This window comes from Antechinus flavipes, chromosome 3, assembly GCF_016432865.1.
Source record: "Antechinus flavipes isolate AdamAnt ecotype Samford, QLD, Australia chromosome 3, AdamAnt_v2, whole genome shotgun sequence".
Lineage (NCBI taxonomy): Eukaryota > Metazoa > Chordata > Mammalia > Dasyuromorphia > Dasyuridae > Antechinus > Antechinus flavipes.
In genome coordinates this window covers 444,142,514-444,158,855 of record NC_067400.1, presented here as the reverse complement: position 1 = coordinate 444,158,855, position 16,342 = coordinate 444,142,514, and the positions used below count along the sequence as shown (strand labels likewise).

At 33.0% G+C, this 16,342-nt stretch overlaps 1 protein-coding gene across 4 annotated transcripts in view; it reads right to left on the bottom strand.

The window, feature by feature from the left end:
- The window catches only part of CACNB4 (calcium voltage-gated channel auxiliary subunit beta 4), a 339,488-nt gene that overhangs the window by 34,941 nt on the left and 288,205 nt on the right, over positions 1-16,342 (bottom strand). For all 4 annotated transcript variants that reach the window (XM_051986404.1, XM_051986401.1, XM_051986402.1 and 1 more), the window contains 6 exons: positions 15,535-15,554; positions 15,228-15,308; positions 13,803-13,861; positions 8,942-9,051; positions 4,274-4,425; positions 1,736-1,831 (listed from right to left, as the gene is read on the bottom strand). In XM_051986404.1, coding sequence (XP_051842364.1) covers positions 1,736-1,831; positions 4,274-4,425; positions 8,942-9,051; positions 13,803-13,861; positions 15,228-15,308; positions 15,535-15,554 — 518 coding nt within the window. The remainder of the gene's footprint in view (positions 1-1,735; positions 1,832-4,273; positions 4,426-8,941; positions 9,052-13,802; positions 13,862-15,227; positions 15,309-15,534; positions 15,555-16,342) is intronic.

Sequence of the window (16,342 nt, the reverse complement as noted above, 5' to 3'; positions counted from 1 at the left end):
TTGAATTGCTTCACTGAGATGTTAAATGGGGAGAAGAAGAGAGATTGACTAGTGCAAGGGAAAGAATCTGCAAGCGAACTGAAGGGTTAGGGAATTGGAGGTTACAATGGTCAGTAATGTGCCACATAATGAGCTTTGTCTGGGGATCTAATAATAGCACAAAAGAGTCACAGTGAAAAGTTGATTTAAAAAAATAGTTCTCTAATCACAAAAGGCTATCAAACTATGCATACCCTTTGATCCAACAGTGTCATTTCTGAGTCTATATCCCAAAGAAATCATAAAAGAGGGGAAAAGACCCACATGTGAGAAAATGTTTGTAGCATTTCTTTGTGTGGCAGCAAAGAATTTAGAAATTAAATGGCTGAATAAATTATGGCATTTGAATGTAATAAAGTATTATTATTCTATAGGAAATGATGAGTAGGCTGATTTCTGAAAAGTCTGAAAAGAACTGATGCTGAGTGAAATAAGTAGATGTAGGAAAACTTGTACAAAGAAATGGAAAAATTATGTGATTATCAACTATGATAGACTTGGTTCTTCTTAGCAATATAGTGATCCAAGACAATTCCAATAGACTTGGGATAGAAAATGCCATCCACATCCAGAAAGGAAACAACGGATATTAATGTGGATTGAAGCATAGGATTTTCACCCTTTTTTGTTTGTCTGTTTCCTTTTCCTTTTTTGTGTTTTTTCTCATACATGACAAATATGGAAATATGTTTAGTATGTTTAATCTATATCAGATTGCTTGCTGTTTTGGGGAAAGAGAGAGGAAGGAAAAATTTGGAACACAAAATTTTAGACATGAATGCTGAAAACTATCTTTACATGTATTTAGAAAAATAAAATACTATTGAGAAAAAATTAAAATGGTTTTCATACCACTCATCTGAACCAGGTATTTTCTGAACTGTTCTTGGATTTGGATGACATAGGAAAGATTGGGGAAAGGAAAAGAAAATATTGTTGCATAGGATTACCTAGGAAAAGGAGATATGTGTTGCTGTGAAAGCTATTTGGCCATCTAAGTGTATCAATAGGAGGTTTATCATTCTCTTTTGAAGTTTATAGGAGCTGAAGTACAAAGAAATTGGCAAACATAGGCAGGAGGCATTAGCTTGCTAGGACTGAGAGTACATAGCATGGGATCAGGTTAGGTCTTCCTAATATGCTCAGCTCTTTCCAAGATAGTCTTTTTTTTTTTTTTTTTGCAAACTTGTAACCATGTGGTTCTAGATGCACAAGGATCTGATTCAATGTAACTGATACCCACAGAACTCCCTTTTGCTCTATTGAACTCTTGTCTTCCTACATCTTTTTCCCATACTCTTTCATACCTGCCAACATTTTGTCGGGCAGGAGAGTTGAAAGAAAGTTTTGCTTTTTTTTTTTTTTATAAATACATATTTCTCTTCTGAAATCAAGTGATTTCTTTAAAAGTTAACAAAAAGTACTCAAGGCAAGGAAGTCAACAGGGATAACACGTGACTCCAAGCCCATTGCATGCTATTCTTAATTCACCACAGACAGAGATGCTGGAATGTAAATGAGATAACAAACAGAGGAACCAATAAGTGATTAACTTGTATCCATGTGTATTATGGCTACCACCAGGCTAACAGATTAAAACAACAACAACAACAATGTAGTCCACAGAAAAATATTCCAAATGTGGAACAGCATGCCATGTAGCAGTTAAGAATAATTTAAACAAAATTGTACTTACAGGGGGACATTGTGCAAGTTTATCAGCTGCCACCAATTGGACATTTAAGTGTTTACTTTGGGACTTTCCTCTAGACTTAATCAGCCGTTGCAAAACCTGATAGAAAAACACACAAATCTTAAGAGTCATCATGGAGACGTTTGTCAAAAATAAAAACAGAATCAGATCTTGTTGCTTTGACTTCAAATATGACAGAAAATGAAATAATATGTGAGAAATGAGGTACAATCTTTTCTGTTTTGAGAAACTTCTGGTTTATATTGCATCTGATTCTTAAAGTGTTCTGAAGCCTCTATTCACTGTTTAAATCCTTTCATTTTAGAAGGTACTTTGCAAAGGTGAAAGAGTATTTGGGAAGCAAACATATGCTCACACAACATGCACATTAGAGTTTTTTCAATTGTGCAACATTTTTAATGGCTTTCTTTATACCAGACAATTATCAAGGAACATATTTGTTTCTCTTATCACTGATACTTATTGAAATATTCCAATATAACTCTATTGTGACTGTAAATTTACACAAGGCAAATAGATTTTGACCCAGGTAATATGAAACTTGCAAGGTGATGACATTCTTTAAGAGGGATTAAGTGGTGTTGAAATTTGAGAGATATCCCAGTTGGGGTCTCAATGAAATGATTCTAGGAAACTTGGCATCTTGTGTACATGGCTCAACTCATTCCATCAGTACTGCTTATTTGTTTGTAGTTCATCACACATGAACAATTTTTTTTTTTTAAGAAATCTCACTGCTGAAGATGGCATGGAAACTCTTTTAAAAGTAGATGCATATATTCAAATCTGTTTTCTTGTCTATCACTTCAATCTATGTCTTATTAAAAGAATAAAGATTGAGAAGTGTGGGAATATAATTACTAGCTTTCAACCTAGTGCTTATTGACATACGGATGAAACCACTAGGTGTTGGAGGTTGTATTAGAGACAGAGAATCTATGCAGATACATGCTAAGTCTTCTGAGCCATGAGCTGAGGATGTTAAAAAAGAGACAGGATATTACTTGATATAAAAAGTCTATATTATACAAGATGTAGCAACAGGGGAAGAATTAAAATTGGAAGACATTTTTAGAAATTTAAAAATGTTACCTATGGATATTTATTCAATGAGAAGTCAAAAGAAGGGGCCCACATGCCATATGGGATTGATGATAAACATTTTTCATTTTTTAATCAGGTGAAAGAGTGCTACAATAATGTATGATTTAGCTTTCCTTCAAATGTTAAATTTCCTCTTCCTTAGGTTATTATTGTTATTTTTAAAAGACATAACTTCATATTTTTGTTTCCTTTTGTATTGGAGATAGAAACTCAAATCACAAGTGTGCCAATGTGACCTTTAAATTAAATAATCGTTTACATGCTGAGATAGATATTTAAACATGTACTTATAACATAGGACAATGGCTTTAAAACTCAGTATTACTATGTTCACCTGAGCATAATAAAATTCTAAATGTGACTTGGTTATTTCCTGACTTGAGTCAGTATAGTTTAAACTGTCATAGTGTAACACATCAGGTAATCAGTAAATACCTACTGGAATAGTTCTCTCTCAAATAGTCCTTTCCAGAAGTCTAATGATCTATACCTATAAGTTTCACACAAGAATAAAGAATGTCTCATTTTTTTTAACAGTACCATCTTTTTTTTTTTTTTTAAGGAGAAGGAACATTAATCCAAAAGATATAAATTTTTGACTCTTAAGATTTTCCTAGCTCTTGCTAATATTTTAGTAGTCATCTAAATACATGGCAATATAATAGCATACTATGATCTTGGTCAGCATTAAAACATAAAACTTGAAGAAATGGTCAAACACTATATTTTCCTTGATTTTATTGAACTGTGAAGTTTAGATTCACTCACTTAATGTATTCCACCATTTTCAGAGTGAATGTAGGTCAAAGGAAGATTTTTGAAGAGCTGAACAATATCTTGGAACCACCCACTCTTTCCAAGTTCTTTTTGGTAACTGCTGTGTACATATGGACATATCTATATTTGGATATACATTTTACTTATCCATCATTCATTTATCTAATATCTATGTGTCTCTGTCTGTCCATCTATCCATCTATCCATCCATCTGTCTATAATATTTTGATAGAGATTATTTACTAGAGATAGAGATTATTTATCCCTAAATATCTAAAATTTACACATTCAGTGGGTTTTCAATATATAATCATTAAGTGTGTCTGGGAAAATAATTAATCCTTTTTGCCCATAAGAAATTCTGGGAAGGAATTATTTTCAAAGAAAAATCTTTTTCTCCTAGATTATTAGTTTTTAAACTTTTGTGTATCATCTTTCCCACTCACATCCTGGCACTCTGGTAAATTAAGTCTACATACCCCTTTTCAGAATAATGTTTTTCAGTGCATAAAAAAACATACATTAGATTGCAAAGAAATCCCAACTATTTTTAAATAAAGTTTTTAAAAATATTTTAAAAGATGTTTATAGACTTTAAGCTATAAATCTTTGTCCTTGATAAAGAAATGACCTAATTACCTTTGGAGATGAAACTTTAACATGGACAATAATTGGTGCTAAGGAAGTCTTTATAAGTTGTGCTGGATGGTTGATAGTATCTGCATCAAGGACAACAAGTTGCAAAGATCTTGCCAACTCAAAGATTCTTTCAATTTCACTTTGTACCTCAGCTAAGAAGAGAAATAGAAACAACAGGTTAAAGCTATTCCCATTTTTAAATTTTTACTTTCAGTAAAACTGTTGTCATCTAGTCAGTCTGGCAACAATACATGCTAGGATATTTTACACTTTTTCTATCTGTCCATTATTTTATAGCTCATTCAACAAGCTTGATCATCATGAGAGGAAACAGTATGTAAATAATGACAAAAATGGTACAGGAGGAACACTGGATCAGCAATAAGGGATCAGGGTTCAAATCCTAACACTTCTCCAAAGCTTAGTTTTTTTAAGTCTATAAATTAGAGGCGATTTGGATTAAATGGTCTCTAAGGTTATTTCTACCTTTAAATCTATGTTTTCAAATCTAGTCAAATAAAAACCTAGTTATTTTTCAAATAACAGATCTATAATGTAAGCATTGCTAAACAATCTGAATGTTTAAATTGTAAACTCCTTGAGGACAGGGACTGTCTTTTACCCCTTTTTGTATCTCCAGGACAGTTCCTGGTACATAGCAGGTGCTTAATACATGTTTACTGATTGATATTTCTCAAAAACAGTAAAAACAATATGACTTTATCTGAAATATAAAAATTTGGCAGATAATTTTCTATTTCCATTTTGCACTTACCCCATTCTACCTTGTATTGTACTTGTGTAAATTTCTTTTACCCTCTCTAAAGAATAAACTCTCTGAGAAATTAGACTCTGTTTTATTAATCTAGATACAGTAAAAAGAGTGCAGGACTTGACTCCAGTCAGGAAGACTTGAGGTTTAATCTTGCTACAGTCATACTAACTATGTAAATCTGGGCAAGTCACTTAGCCTCTATTGGTCTCAGTTTTCTCATCTGAAAAATGACAGTAATAATAGAATCTATCTCAAGGTTATTATGAAGATCACATGAGATCATATTTATAAATCAGTTTTGCAAAACAAAGCTCTTTACAAATGTTATTTATTATTATTAATCTTTTCATTTCCCATAGCACCTGGCACAATGTTTTACACTTCAAAGGCACTAAATGAGTAAATAAATGAATGGGTTATGTTTAAACTACAGGTAACTGGGTACTATATTTTCAGATTGTTTAGCTCCAAATGTGATATAATAATTCTACTCCTCACCTCGTCCTGAATCCCCAAAAAAGAAGTACCAAACTGAAAGAATCTTTGTACAAAATATCCAGCATACACAAATAAGTTGATCTGATACCAAAACAACTTTTTTCTCTTTTTTTCCTTTCCTTCCTCTCCCTTATTTTGCCCAGCATGGAAGTGCAGTGATCACATTTGGACCTAATTCCACTATTGATCAGCCAGAGAGTTTTATGGCAGTCTTGATGGCTCCCTGGATAGCCTGATAGTCCCATGCTCTTGGGAGTTTGCCATAATGGTGCTGAACTTAGTGTGGACTCCCACTCAGCTTTAGCCCACTTTAACCACATATTCCAGAGCTTGAAAGATCAGCAGCCTCAATCCCTAGCAGCAGATAGAATAAACATGCACCACCATGTCCAGCTGAAAGTACTATTTTAGAATACTGTTTGACAATTCTGGAACCAGAAGAATTTATATGTATGTAATTCATATGCTTATATAATTCATATGCATGGTGAACATCGATTTTGTATTCTTAGGGGGGAAAAATGTGATGTGATATGAATGGGGTGCTAGATTTGGACCTCAATTGCCCTCCCTTTATAGATAGGGTTCAAAGAAATGAAGTGATTGATCCCCAGATCATAAAGCTAGTTAAGTGTCTGAAATGGAATTGTCATCCACTCTTGGATGACTGAGTCTAGCACTATAACCATTATATCACAATTTATTTCACAATACATGTTAGCTTCAGGGCACATAAGCTTGTTTCTCACTTACTGTTTGCATGATAATCCCACTGGCTTACATAGGCATGGCATATGGTTAGGACTATGTTAGAATAGATCTAATTTTCTACAAATTATATTTATTTTAAGGTGTAAATCTTGATATAGCTTTATGTAGAGCACCTAAAAGGCTGAACATGTTTCCATAAATTTTACATTTCCTAAGTGGAATGAATTACACAGAGACACTCCTATGTAAACAGTCTGGTGATATATGAACTTTGTTTACTCAATGCATGAAAAGAACAAAAGCTAGTCTTTGTATAGCACTTTAAGGTTTGCAAAGCACTTTACAGGGATTATCTCATTTGCTCCTCAAAATGACCCTGTAAAGTAGGTGATAATTACTATTTCCAATTTATAGATGAGGAAACTGAGTCTGAGAGAAGTTAAGGGCCTTACCTAGATCGCACAGCTAGCAAGCATTTGAGGGAGAATTTTAACTCAAATATTCTTGACTCCAAAACAGTGAGATTGCACAGTGGATGGAGCACCAGATCTGTAATTAGGAAGATGCAGTTCAAATCTGGTCTCAGACACTGACTAGCTGACCCTGGGCAAGCCATCTACCCCTGGTTTATCTCAGTTTTCTCATCTGTAAAATAAGCTGGAGAAGGAAATGGCAAATCACTCCAATATATTTGCCCCCCAAAAAATTCTAATTGGTGTCATGAAAAGTTATGCAATTGAACAAAAAAAATTCTAAAACTCCAAAAACCCATCTACTGTGTCGTGGCTACTATATCTTCTCTCATAAGCAATGTGGTCAACACAAAAGTAAGTATATTCTACTGAGTATCCATTCCAATATCCTCAAACTGTCTATTTGACATTGTGTCTTAGTTCATAGTAAGAGGAGAGAAATGTCTCTTAAGGTCATGAAGAGCTAAGTTATCCATATTTCATTATAGTATAAGCAGAGATAGGTTGACTATATCATAGGGAAGAGGCTGTAAAAAGGAGAAAGTAGTTCCAATGAAGAATCACATTTAGAAATCTACATGTTATAGGTATGAAGAAGAATTGTAACAGATTCATACATAAAGAAATTTCTAAACTTCTTAAAATAAAAGTATCAATCAAATTTATTTCATGGGCCACATGATTATAAGGGCTACTGAGGGATCCTAAGGAAGGTTTAACTTCCCAGTCAAAGTGACCAGATACATATATGGTCCTAGATAAAAATGTTAATTTTCTCTTAATTCTCACTTCAAAAATGAAAGTGTACAGTCATAATGTACAGTCATTTCCATAAGACCTCAAATGTTTCCATGTTGACAACCAGAACTGTTTGCTACTGAAGTGTTCAGATGGTTGAAAGAATATAACCCTCCAAACTAATAAAGATTAAAACTTCATTTCATTCCTGAGAATGGTCTGTAGAATCGAGATTGATTCTCCTTTTCTTTTCCAATGCTGGAGCCAGAGAATACCAAATTTTAAATGCTAATTTAAGGGAGAACTCAAGTGTATTTTTGCTACACCACTTGGTTAAAGGAGTAGAATATACTCTTGTTTCCTCAGGATTGGTTTATGGTCTGAGTTTCATCTTCTTCATCGGAGGAAGGAACTGTAGGACATAGACTTTGGCAACACTAGTGATAATGGATAAAGAGCTTAATCACAAAAAACTTACTTTTTAAAAAAATTGATTTCCAAGATACATTGATGACATGTGTAAACATGTCTAAATTCCTTGCATGTTAGTAACTAATTTTTCTTATTAACATTTAGTGTGTTACATAATTGTTAGAGAGGCACCATGGTATGATGTTTGGAGGGCTGTCCTTGGAGTTGTAAGGAGCTGGAAAGGACCTCAGAGGTCATCAGTAGAAGTCCTTCATTTTTCAGATGAATAAACTGCAGCCCAAGGAAATTAAATCACTTACTCATGGCCACATAGATTGAAGGTGTCAAAGGTAGGATCTGAATCCATTTTTTAGGCTTCAAGGCCAATTCTATTAACTATAACGTTCTTCCTTAAATGATGGTTTTGTGATGCTGGGCAAATGACATAAGTTCTCAATGTCTCAGATGACCCTATAAACTATAGATTACTATATTTAGAGATTATAGTAATCAATTTATATTTATATAAATATAAACTAAAACTATAAATTGCTAATCAGCTGACAATCTGCATTAATGGAGGAAGTCACCACAGAACAAATGATAAGTTTGAACCAAAACACATACACACATATTTAGAAGTAGTAGCAATACCAAGAATACTTTATTATCTAGCCTTTCTTTCAAGGATTTAACAGAACTTCACACTTCATTTTATTTCTTACCTGTTTGTAAGTTAAGTATCAGATAGGTATCATTAGTTTTATTGAAAAGTTGGGGAAAATGGAACACAGCAAGGCTAAGAGATGTGAGACTTCCTGTGGATCCTTTTAAATGGTTCTAAAATTTGAGCTCACTCAAGGGCCCTTCCTACTAGGCTACTAATTAAATAATTGACTGGGTCTATATCCTGCAACTGTCTCTCCTTTCAGGTGCTGGCATTATGTATAGTTCAATGATTTGAATAGCATGTGACTTGGAAAAGACATTCACAAAATCAGCATGTGCCATTCTGATTTAGAAACTCATATTGGAGAAATACAGAACATATGAACATCTTACCTAAGCTGGATCGTGTGTTTGACCGCTCGATTATTGCCCTCTTGCTGGGATTATTTAGGACAGACCTCTTAGCAAGAGAAATGTCAGCTGTCACTCTCGTAATGGATATCCTATTAACAGAAACATAGAATAGAATAATGAGTCAAAACCTGGCTAGGCTGTAAGTGATTTTCATACATAATACTCAGCAAACACTTGACACACTATATATAACCCAGGTACAATATAGTAAACACCAGAAAGAAAAAAAAATATTATTTAATAGGTGCTGGGCTTTAGTTAAAAAGAGAAAGCAGGACAGAACGGAGGGAACCCTTTAATTGAACAACAAAGAAGTAAAAATACAGCTCTCCATTATTGTTTATTTTATATAATTACATCTTCTCAGAATGGAAATTTCCTCCACCAAGCACATCACAACTCTTCTGTAATTTGGGGCATGCAGCTTTATACACTTTGCCCAGATTCACATTGCTATTAAGTATGAGACTTCCTGCCTCCAAGATCAAATATCCTCTCCATTCTTCCTCTTTAGTAATGAGTACAGTGCTGGCAAGAAATTCAATTGTATTAATATAACACCTTTTTTTTCCCCCTAAAACTATTCTGTGACATTCCTCCAAATTTCTACATAATACAACTCTACCAACAGCTACAATAATGTCATTATTTACAAACTTTATATACTAACTTAATGCTGAACACTTTTAAGGTAATAACAAAAGACAATTTGGTTTATGGAATTTGGGGACAGTCTATTAATCATTTATTAATGATTTAATATTAAAACCATATTATTTCAATTAGATTTGTTTGATTATTTTCTAAGATAACAAGCTGTCATACTAAGTAAGAGAATCTTGATGACCAATTGCTTCTTTGATTTTGGAGAGGGAATGAATAATTGAATTTTTTTCAACTTTACTTTGTTCAATCTAGCTACATTCTAGTCAATGAATTATTTATTTCTTCAGCAACATATATTTTTGCTACATCACTCTATAGAAACCTTCAGCAACATTGCTCTTTTGTCTAATTCTTATTAAAGCATGTCTGTTTTCTTTTTTTATTAACTGGCAACATACAACTCAGCCAGCTGTCTTAGCCCAATATAAAATGATAAACCAAATGGAATATAAAACAGGGAAGAGAATTGGAAACCATAATCAGAAAGTAGTTCTTCTTTATCAAGGCCTTCACAAATTCCCTCTTAACAAAGTTATTATCAAAATTCCACCCTTGCATCAATCTTACAAATTAAAATTATTTTAAAGTGAGACCTCTCTCTGATCTCCATCTTTAGCCATCTCTGCTACCTACAGTTTAAGCCAAGACTTTCCCTCAAAGGATTTTTCATAATTAATTTCACATTCTATGATAACTATATTTTCTGATGCTTTCTGATCCATCTCCTACTTCACTGTATATGCCATCCTATCATCAGGACCTCTGGATATCCAAGCAAAAAATTTCAATTCTCCTTTCTTTTATGGTCTGATTGATAGAAAATTTTAATGTTGAAGGATTCTCTAAAAATATTCTTCCTGATTAGCAATACATCTCTAAAATAAACAATCTTTCTTTTTTCATATAGTTTCATAGTTGAAGGAAAATAGTTGGTTGATTTCTGGCTACAAAATTACAACTTCTTTTTCATACATCCTACTTTCTAACCATTTAATACCATTAAAAATTTTAACAGAAAAGGAGAAGGCATGCACTTGGGAAAGCACAAGACATGTGAGGGATAATGACTAATGTGGTCAATGTAAAGTGTATGCAAGAGAATCATGAGAGAAAATGCTGTAAAGGTAAGATAGCTCTAGGTTATGGCCTTAGATGCTAATTCAGTGCCAAAAAAAAAAAAAAAAGTTTCAATGTAACTGTGTGGGCTTTGGGGATTCACTGAAGTTTTTTGAGCAGAAGAATTTTATGACCTAGAAAATATATTAAGTAAGAATGGATTAGGAGTAGAGAATGAAGGTAGAAGATGTTAGAAGACTATTCAGCAAGGCAGTATGAAGCATCTGTACAAGGATTATGGTAATGAGAATAGAGAGAGGACAGATTTGAAAAATATTATTTACATAAAATTGAGATTTGGCAATGTTAATGTAAAAAGAGAAGAAAAGACTCAAAGATTATACCACATTTCAAATGGGTGAATAATTTTGTGACATTAGAAATGGTAAGCAAAAGTCAAAAAGAGGGACAAATTTAAGGGAAATAATAATGAGCCTTTTTTTTTTTTTTTTTTTTTTTTTTTTTTTTTTTTTGCTGAGGCAATTGTGGTTACACAGCTAGGAAGTGTTAAGTGTCTGAGATCAGATTTGAACTCCGGTCCTCTTGACTTCAGGACTGGTGCTCCATCCATTGTGCCACCTACCTGCCCCATGAGCCTGGTTTTTAACATTTTGATATACTGGTAAGATGCTTTATGTTCTGTAGCCACTTGAAAATTTGATTCTCGCATTAAGGAGAAGTCAGAAATGATAATAATAATAAGTAGCAGTAATAACAAATAGCTAACTTTTATTTAGCATCCCAAGCACTTTACAAATATTTTCACATTTGATCATCACAAAATCCTTGTGAAGTTGATACAATTATTATTATGTATGAGAAAACTGAGGCAAACAGAGATGAAGTGATTTGTTCTGGATCACATAGCTAATAAATGTCTGAAGCTAAACTTGAACAAAGAGCTTCTTGGCTCCAGACCTAGTGTTCTATTTACTCTGCTACCTAATTGAGAAACATTTAGAGATACAACTGAAGAAAGAAATTTAACCAAGAATCATGTGCATAGTGGAAGCCAAGGGAATGAATGAGCTTGTAAAGAAGACAGAAAACCAAGAAGGACTAGAAAGAATAAAGAACCAAATAAAAAACCTTGGGGAAATGCCCATCTTAGATTTTTATGAAATGTATGAGAAACCAATAAAGAAGTGCTATATATGGCACTGCCATCATGATAATGTCTTAGTATTCAATGGAATATTAATTCCAATATTAGTATTAAAGAGTTCTAATTTATCAGACTGAAAACAATTTTTTAAAAATCTTGCTTTATTTGAGGAAGATCTATTACCATTCTATTATCCAGAATCAGTAGTTCCCAAAACTTGTGGAGTGTTAAAATCTTCCATTTATCCAATAAACACTTATGAAGCACCTACTGTATGCCTGGTATTATACTAAAGACAATTAGAATGTTTTTGTTCTTATAAATATTTACATACTAGCAATCAAAGAGTTATCAAATCATTATAGTGATTTCCTTAAAGTATCCACCTTTGCCATTATTAATTTTAATCTATTTTCAAAAATATATTTAATCCATTTAAAAACTTAAAAGTGTCTATGCAGGCTTCTCTGTATTAATCTTATAAATTTTCTTTCCATTCTCGATAACTCTTCAATGCTGTGTGTGATTCTTTTTACTTGAAGCTTATTCCATTATTCCATTGTGCAAGAAGAGCTTTATATTTTGAATCAATTGAAAATGAACTAATTTGTCACTTCCTTCTAAAATAGAGTCTTCTACTATTCCTTTTCTATATCATAGTTTGTTTTTTTAATTTCTCATGCTAGTAAGTGACCAAATATTTTAGTGCTCAGAATATAGTGACATTGCTAAGATGCCATGGAAGATACATTCAGGAATAGACTGAACAAACAAAATATACAAGAATTTATACTCTCAAATACATATAGTCCTATCTTTATACACATGCACACAGGCATATATAATTTAGGAAGTTACATACTTATTTGAACAATGCTGCCATTGTTTAGAACCTTTCTGGAACTTCTCTTTGAAAGTTACTTTTCACCAACCAATTTATAAGCCATAGAAGAAAACCAGTCTTTGTAGTCATGCAATATTTGGGATAAAAAATGATATTACTATCCAGCCTGATCATCTGTCATATTCATCAGATTGTGCTCCAAATTATTTGAACTATTTTAGAAAGCCAAATTTGCTTCAAATATTATGTTACCCATAACAGTGAAAAGAATTGCGGCCTGTCAAAGCAATTCTAAAAGAAAAGTTACAAAAATTTTTGAGCTACAATAGTATAATTGGAATAAGTATATAGTTTACCAACGTAACTATTTTAAGGTCACAAGAGTCATATGGATCAAGAAGTTCTGGTCTGTTTGTTACAAAATAAATAACACATAAATACATACACACACACACACACACACATATATATATACAAAAACATAAATCATTTTAATCTTTTTTTAACCTTAAGAGGTTTAACTAGATATATAAAATTAAACTCATAGTTTAAGAACTCTATAATAAGGTATAGGTAATATCCTAACTTATAATAATATTTTTATTTTAAAGCAAATAGAGCATGTGCTTATATACATACATACATGTGTATGTATATAAGCACATGCTCTATTTGCTTTAAAATAAAAATACATATATGTCTCTCTCTCTCTCTCTCTTTATATATATATATATATATACACACACATATATGTGAGTGTGTATGTGTATGTATATTTTCCATGTGTAGGATATATGTCTGTGTGTATGTGTATATGCTTTCTGTATATAAGATATCATAGGCAGGAAGAAAAATCCATTCAAAATTTTAAAAAGGCACTATTCAAACATTCTTTAAAAAGGTAATTATATTCATGGACATCCATAGAATTATTTTGCGCTTGGCTACAAAAAGTTTATTTCAGACTTCAGAACTTCAGGATTTTTTATTCCTTTCTGATAACCAAATAAACTTACTAAAATAACATTTATGTACTAGAAGGAACCTATATAGGAATAGAAACCATCACACACATTTAGTGATAAGGAAAAAAAATCTTTATGTCTCACCTCCCATCAAACCTGTGCTTCAAGAAGTCAAAAAGGGCTTTCTGCATCATGTCTGTCACCTTTGTGGAAGTAAGAAAGAAAGAACAAGTATTGACAGAGAGGGAGAAAAAGAAATCAAATGTGAGAGAAGAGGCAGAATGTAAGGATGTTTTCTATCAGTAACCCAAGACCCTTTCATAGCCAGTAATCCATTAGAGTTAAGCTCTTGTGGAAGCCATTTTATGTGTAACTACGCTCATTTACTCCTTTTTCATACTTGGCTCTTTCTATTCACATAGGGGTAAGCTAGTAATGTTTACTGAACTTGAAAAAAGGAAAATTCTCTCATTTTTTTTTCTAAAACTTCTACTTTGTCCAGGTTCTCATCTAAATGAAGGCATGAATTATTCCAGATTCAGTTACCTATCCCAGAACTCCTTGACAGGGACTAGGGCAAAACCACTGGGTAAACCATAGAACTATTTTTTATATGTAGGTGCTGGCCCTGGCCCAAAACACCCCATCATTCTTCTTATTGGTAAGGTTTATTTAAGGGAAATTTAAAAGCTACAAAGAGTTTAGGAGTTTTTTAAGGTAATGTCTATTTAGTGAAACATCAGTGGCCAAAAAATCCACAATGCACCGTCCCATCAGCAATCCCCAGATCTCCAAATAGCAATAGAAGAAGAGAACAATAATGTTTATTTCTGTCCCCAAAAGAGCAGTAAGAATTCTGTACTTTGAGATTTCCATTTTGGTGTGCTACTCACTATGCAATTTCCCTTTCTTAAATGGAAGGATCAAAATTGATTCAATTTTTAAAAACATTGATGAAGTAAAAGTCCTTATTTATGTCTAATGATATTTAATTGACCTACTTTAAAATTATGCCAGCATTTTTGATATTATTATTATTATTTTAAATAAAGAAATTCAATCCCATGATAGTATCTGAATATTGCTTCCAAAGGACCTCACAAAGGGTACTTTTATGATATCACCTACAAGATGATTTGGAACTGCTGGGTGGTGATTGTTGGTATATTCCTCATGAAATTGATTTTCAGTTTTCTATGGTGATAGGAAAAGGGCTTACAAATAAATGCTATCAACAGGAAATTAATGTATCCTTTCTATGCCCAATTTAATCTTTGATTACAGCTGTCAAAAAGGCTAACAAAAGAGCATCCTGCTAGTATATCTTCTTTCATATTCCCTGGAAGGTCTTTCTAAAGGGTTAAATGAAGAAACAAGAGAGACAGGGAAAAAAAAGCAGAGGGACCTGAATAGAACACAAATTTGACTATTTATCCTTACATCATGGATGATCAACAGTAATCAATGAATGCTTAATGACAGGATTGAATACCCAGAAGACCTAGACCCAAAAGACAGTGTTCTATGTTTTAGAAGAAGAATGGTTAAACAATACACTGACATTTATACCTCATAACCTTTCAGTGATGGCCCCACTAACACAACAGGCCTCATGGATGGCACAACATCATAAGGTGGGATGTGCTCCGTCTGAAAAACATTGATTTTTAATTGGTAACCAGATATGAAAATAACTAAAAATTTTTCAACAGTAACACAAGTTTCCACTTTCCAGTTCAAACACTAAGATATCATCACAGTTTCCTGCTGAGGAGGGAAACATCCCTCACGTAATAACAGATCAGATCAGTGAAACTTATATCAGGCAAGCAGACCAACAATAGATTGAATAATTAAAAAAAAAAACACAACTTACCACTTTTTGCTTCTGTTTTGCTAAAAGACAACAACGAGAACTATATCAAAATATGTACTGTCTTTAAATGATAATAGATGATATTAAATGATGGGGAAAATATATTAATTTCTTTCTCATAATTCTTTTGGTTTACTAATCTGTGGCAAAGATCACATGAAAAAGTGATTAAATTTTTATGCTGATGTTCTCCACTTCGTGAAATGTAAAGGAGAACAGAACACATAAATAGTATGCTACCTTATGCCCTATTCTATTCATACAAGGAGGTAAGTGGGCTGTTAATTCATACTGTGTCTGAAAGTTCGGGGCCAGCCCTGGTAAGACCTAAGCAGAAGAATTTCCAGAAGTTCTAAGCAGTTTTCTGACTAAGCCAGGGATGCAACTTGGTTTTTAGGAAAGGAAGATAATTTTAGTTCAGGATCACTTGGATTAGTCTGGGTTTACTTGATAAACTAAAGGTGTTCTAGCTACAATTATATCTCCTTGTGGTTCTTCAGAGATATCAGCTGGGGTTTGTATCAGCCAAATTGGACCTTTGAGATAACTAGTCTAAATTTGAAATACTATCTTTCTTCATCCTGCTACTTCCCCTGTATCTGAGCTGAATCAGAACAGAAATGAGCATGTAGAAAGAGAGAGGTACAAGAAGTAGGAGAAAAACTCCTGTGTCTGTCAGTTGTCTCCAATGTATGAATACATCCCCAACACACTGCCTCTCATCCTGCCCCTATCAATTCCAGAATTCATTTTAGTTTCTGAAAATAGTTGCCCTCCCTCTTCATTATTTGTAAATTTGTGAGGGATA